This window comes from Desmodus rotundus, chromosome 2 (genome assembly GCF_022682495.2).
Source record: "Desmodus rotundus isolate HL8 chromosome 2, HLdesRot8A.1, whole genome shotgun sequence".
Lineage (NCBI taxonomy): Eukaryota > Metazoa > Chordata > Mammalia > Chiroptera > Phyllostomidae > Desmodus > Desmodus rotundus.
This window is the reverse complement of record NC_071388.1, coordinates 84,245,306-84,251,305: the sequence shown is the minus strand read 5'-3', so window position 1 is coordinate 84,251,305 and position 6,000 is coordinate 84,245,306. Positions and strand designations below refer to the sequence as shown.

At 37.5% G+C, this 6,000-nt stretch overlaps 1 protein-coding gene across 2 annotated transcripts in view; it reads right to left on the bottom strand.

Moving 5' to 3' along the window:
• Nucleotides 1-5,469: 5,469 nt before the first annotated feature.
• Nucleotides 5,470-6,000, bottom strand: part of ALCAM (activated leukocyte cell adhesion molecule) — a 192,388-nt gene continuing 191,857 nt past the window's right edge. For both annotated transcript variants that reach the window (XM_053918324.2, XM_053918323.2), the window contains one exon: nt 5,470-5,582. In XM_053918324.2, the coding sequence (XP_053774299.1) occupies nt 5,495-5,582 (88 nt within the window). In that variant the 3' untranslated portion in view covers nt 5,470-5,494. The remainder of the gene's footprint in view (nt 5,583-6,000) is intronic.

The following is a 6,000-nucleotide window of genomic DNA, read 5'->3' as shown; positions in this document are numbered from 1 at the left end:
TCGCACCTCCTGTAGCAGGAAATTGAGCAGATTCAAATGAAAGTGTACAAGGGGGACCCCAAAGCCCTGGAATTTATTTGGAAAATATTGTGTGTTTGTTCTTACATGTTTAAACTTCAGTCACCTTCACAGTGCTCTCCATGTGATACGGTACACCCATCAAGACAGTTTTTCCACTGCTCAGAACAGTTTTTGAGCTCAGCCATTTTGATGCTTTTTTAGTGCTTCTACTGTTTTTTGTTGCACCTTTTCCACTTTGACAAAACTTTTCTCTTTGAGGACTTTTTTCATCTGAGGAAACAAAAAAAGTTGCTCTGGGAGAGGTTGGGTGAATAAAGAGGGTGGGGTATAGGGGTCATGCTATTTTTGGTCAAAAACTGCTGAACACTCAGTGCTGTGTGGGCAGGTGCACCCGCAAGTCACTCATCATGAAATGAGCAAACAATTTAAAAGAGTCTTTAAAAAAATTCACTGAAGCTGACACAGCCTCTCACAACAGCACCAGCTGGTACACTGATACAGACAGGTTCCTAGAACATTCACCTAGCAGGGGAACCCTGTACTATAACAGGGCCCACCCTCCAGAGGATAATTCTGGTATTTTTTGGTCTCCCCTCATAAATAATGCATCAGTATAGTCTCTCTCATAATAGGTGCTTAGTATATGTCAGGAATATATGTGTGTTCAACAATGTATCACATATATATACACATCAGTTTTAAACATGTGTTTTAAATAAACACAAATGTAATTGTATATCTATTAAAATATCTAATCATCCAAATATGGATGGAAAATTATATTATATTGTCATATTCTATGATTTGAACTTCTTAGAATAATCCTTTATAGATGGTATAACCAGTTCATGTGTCAATATTTCCCAATTTTACATGTTATAAAAAGGAGGATTTCTTGATTGAAGAAGGTTGGGAAATATAGTAGCTTGGGGCAAACATGGCCTTTAGAGTCAGATCTGCTATTTGATACTGAACTTACCTACGCAGAAGCTAAACACATTTAGGAATTATGGAAGCTCTCTAAACCTTAGTTTTCAGCTATAAAATAAGGGGGTATATTCAATACAATTTACAAGTATTAAGGATTAAATGAGATAATGTATGGTTGGCCTTAGCACATTATGTGGGCTCAATAAATATGGATGTACACAGCCAATTTTGCCTTGTTTTAAAGGTGAAGCATTTCTATGAGAGTTCATGCGCATGCACCTCCAGATTGTACCCTGAATGGTGCGTTAATGGTGGGAAGAAAGGGATAGGATACATCCTCTTAACTAAGTTCCTAGAGCAGCCATGTGAGACGCCCACAGGGAGCATGATCGTGTCGCTAAAGACAGAGACACACGCATCACAGACCCAGTCATAGGTGAAATCTAGGGCTGGCGAAAGTGGCATAGTAGTGAGGTGTAACAGTGTCATTTTGCTGCACTCGCTCTCCTGAGAGATGAAGAGTCACAGTGAATTTTCTACTCTTTAATAAAGACAAATGCTTTCTATACATAAATATCCTAGTTTAGACAAGAGGCAGACAGCTGGGGGAGATATGTGAAGACATATTTCAGTTTTATTATCTTTTAGGCATAGATGGGTATGTTAATCCATTTCCACATACAGTTCCTGTAATCAAAGATTGGGAGTGAAACTTGAACTGGCGAAACCTGCCTCTTGTTGCCGAAGAATTAAATTGAAGAGAAGCCACCTGGGAAGTCGAGGACAGTGCACGACCTTCCTTCCCATCCCCGCGGTGCGGCTCCACCACAGCTGTCACACAGAGAGGCGTTCCGTCTCATCCCGGCCCTGGTTCAGCCATTGCCACACTGCCCTGCTTTGCCCGGCAAACTTTCTGCTTTCTGTCCAGAGCTCTGAGCTTTGCAGGTTCTGCTCTCGAGGTTACGACAGCTGCTTTTGGACCTTCTTAACCATAGCAAGTGAAAGCCAATAAATAATTATAGTATATCCCTCTTTCTACCCTCACGTTGCTCCCTTCTGCAAGTAACAGCTTAGGAGCGAGACTGACCCTTTGACCTTTCACACTAACAGAAAAGTATTTATATGGAAATGATTTCATTTTAGTGTTCGTGGTTTATTATGGAAGCAGGTGTTTAAAAATTTTAGAATTTCTTTAACAAAATTCTAAAAAGAAAAGAAAAAAAGAGAAATCACAGTATTTACAGAGATAACAGAATGGCTTAGCCATGCAAAACAAATAACTTTGGTTTTTCCCCTTTCACTTTGGTTTAAATATAGACCAAAATCCAATTTTCTCCCTACCAAATAAAACTTCAGTAAATCAAAGTTTAGAGGCAAAATAACATATTTTCTTTTCCCCTAATATTTTACACAGCTTCGAGTCTAATAGGGTATTACATGTATTTAATCCATACCAATCCACTACAAGAAGCTTTCGTTAAACTGAGCTACTACAGCCCAGACAGTGAATGGTTTACAAATGTACAATAACATGTGTTTCTAAATAATGCAGAAGTGGCAAAATATTATTCCTAATCTCCCTCTCACTTTTATCTTCAATTTATTTTTCATTGCCTTCATAATTTTTATTCCAACAGTCTAAAAAAACAAACACCAGTTTTCCTCCTCCTCCCAAAGAACACAGTTTTATACCTGGAAATCTGATGTTCATTTTCTTTTTCTATAAAGTTATGTAAATCCTGGGACAAAAATGGCTGTGCAGTATTCTCCCAGAATCCAGGCTTCTGCTTGAAAGAACAAAGTTTAAAAGTCTATTCACAAGTAGCTATTGGCCCATATCCAGTCTACTTCAAAAAGTTTCCATTTATACTACCACTCTAAAAAGTTCCTCAGGCATAAAACACGTTTATAAAGTTACAAATTTGAATGTAACTAAAGATACATAGACATTTTATTATTACACTTTTATGTACTGCTTGATAAATTATGTATCAGTTAAAAACACTAAATTATCTCAAGTGCATTCAATATCTGTAGCGTAGTTAACAAAAACACACACGAAAAAATATATATATTCTATATTCTGTGGAAAATAACACAGCTTTGATAATGACCACTGTTAAAAATCTCCAATTCTGACTGGTATCTTTTTAAAAAGGAAATAGGTATAATTTTAAGGCAGTGGATAACCCAAAGGATTTAACAACAATTTTTAAATACAGTGATTTACATTATGAAAATGGAAATGTAATCCGTGATTTTTTTCAAACTGTCTCTCACACATTGGTTTTTTTGTGGGGTTTTTTTGACAGAAAATAACTTACTAGCAGGAGTCTCTAAAGGTAAGTGTTACCCAATTTCTGTTGTGTTGTTCTCAGTCTAGGCAGACATGTAGTTTGGGAGGACTGTCGTTATGTACATATGTGTATTCGCACGTGTGATTTGCTTCTGAGAGTCGGCGGGTGGTGCATTCACAGACTCAGCTCATCTGGTGCTTATCAATCTGACTCTCTGCCTCCCCATTTCATGATAAAAACCACAGCTTTGGAACAGGGCGATGTTTGTGCCCCCGGTCTTCACAAGCTGCCACCTTTGGGATTTAGGTGCTTGTGAAAAAGTTTGGGGGCATTGCTGATAGCACTCAGAATCAGAAATGTACCTGCTCAGATTATCCATACAGACAACTGAAATAAAAACATTACATTATATATCAGATCAACAGCAACTCCCAGAACAAAGCTTACAGTGTATAAAAATAGCTACGTAAAAAATTTACAGAAAAGGCAAACCCAAAGAAAATCCTCAGTGCAGACATTTACAGAAAAGAAAAAATCAAACCAAACACAACATGGACCTATCATCATGGCTGCCAAAACTTGTTATTGTTTGCAATTTCATTTCATTGTTTGACTTGAGATAATTCTCTGACATCCTGTGACAGCTTGGTAGAAAGAACTGCTTAATATCGGAACCACGAATTGCTGTCAATGTCTTTGTATATGTCTTAAATACAATCCACGTTCATGCTTCATTTGGCCTATATAGTTTTTTTCTCTGAAATAACGAAAAAAACCATAATTTAGTAAGTTACCATAGCAATCACTTCTCACCATCAACACATGCTCTGTACTTAAAGTGACAGCAGTTACTTTATAGGAGACTTTCACAAAACTCCACCGTCCCTGAAGCCCTGAAGCTATCTGCAGTCCCAGGCATGCAATGGCCCTTCTGCAAATAATGCTTTGGAATTTTGGAGTCTTTATTCTTTATGAACATTGCTTAATTTGTATGAAGATTATGAAGGTTTTCAGGGAAATTTTTTATTCTGTTCTCTTCAGGTTACAAAATTCACGTATCCCTTCAAATCTCTGTCTTTTGTGGGCTTTCTCGTCAAGGTGGGGATTTACTCTATCCAGTTCTGAAGATAGCAGAAGGTAAAAAGCTATGTTTATGAAAGTTTGAAGAATGAAACCTAGAGAAGCAGGGAAAAAAAACCCAAACAGGTAGAAATGCTGCCTACCTGACTTCTAATTAAAGGCGAAATGGGGAAAGAACCCAGTTCTCACTTCTCTCTCGCAGTCAGCTGGAGACCCTGGTCTGCAGATTTGAGAAGTGTCCTACTTACACTATTCTATTTCCCCTCCTGTGTGCGCCCTTCCGACTGCGATTTTGTTCCCATGCCCGTGTCTTCTCTACGGGGTTGTCTGGGTGACATACCGAAATTGTGACTACGGCTCATTTGTAATGAATCAAAGTTGCACTGTGCTGGTGGGGATTTTAATTTCAGATAAGCAAGCCATAGGAACAGTTATTCTCACTCAGGGGCACACAGAATAACTTGTCCAGCTGGCTTCTCTTAAAAAACGACACTCATATAGTTATTCCATGTAAAGACATGCAATACAGGTAATGTTTATCTATGCATTATACACATGCATGTAGGGCATATACAGACACACGTATGCATATGGTATACACACTACCTGCAAAAGTGTGTGTGTGTGTGTGTGTGTACACACAAAGTCGTCAGCACTTCCATTGAAAGGATTTGGGAGATGGCTGTATAAACACTCTGACACTTCTAAGTATCTTAAATTGTTGGATTAAGATTTTTATATTTTAAAATTATTCTCATAATTGCTTTTAAAAATAAATTTAAAGTATTAGAATCAGCACTCATCCAACCAAAATATCAATTTATGAAATTAAGCTTCTTTGAACTCAGCAAAATTTGTGCTGCCAAGAGAATACAAAACACTAATTAAATGTTAAAATCTCAAAATTCATTTTTAATTATTCAGAGGATAATACTTATTTGTCTGGAGGATAGGGAAATGGCTGAGATTACATTCTTCTGAGAACACCTGAATTACCAAAGTTTGCTTTTGAAAAACCCCTCTCCTGTTTTAAAAGCCTCGATTATGAAGCATCTTAATGTCAAGGCATTCCCTTGCATCTCACAGGGTGTTTCATACTTTCTTGGGAGTTATTTCTGTAAGCCTCGCACAGCCTACTCACCTGGACGACTAAAACAGTTTGTCTCTTAGGCTTCTGTTTTGTGATTGTTTTCTTCTAACTTTTTATTTTCCTCTAGATTCCCAAGGTCCTTGTTTACATGTTTAGATGCGGTCCTACAGAGGAACATAATGAACATTATTACATTGACATGCACACATTATTCTTTTAAAAAAAATTTAGGGTTAACACGAGTGCATCTTTGTAAAGCAGGTGTTTTACGTCTAATGCAGGCAAATCACTAGTGTGAACCATTCCACGTCTGTTGGCCTCGATCGGTAGCAGAACCCATTTCAATACACACTAGGAGAAAACGAACCCATTATTTTGAAAACAGACTATACATACTTAGGTGCATCATGTTTTTGGCTGGGTTGTTTTTCTCTCCCCTTTCTGGAAAGTAATTATTATCGCTTGATAGTAAAAAATTTTATTTTGGGCAAACAGTTCTGGCAAAAATTTTCTGAGGGAGTTTTCATGAGGGTCTTTTCCTTTTTAGCATTCTCTACTATGCATCCATGTTGAGTCAATCTT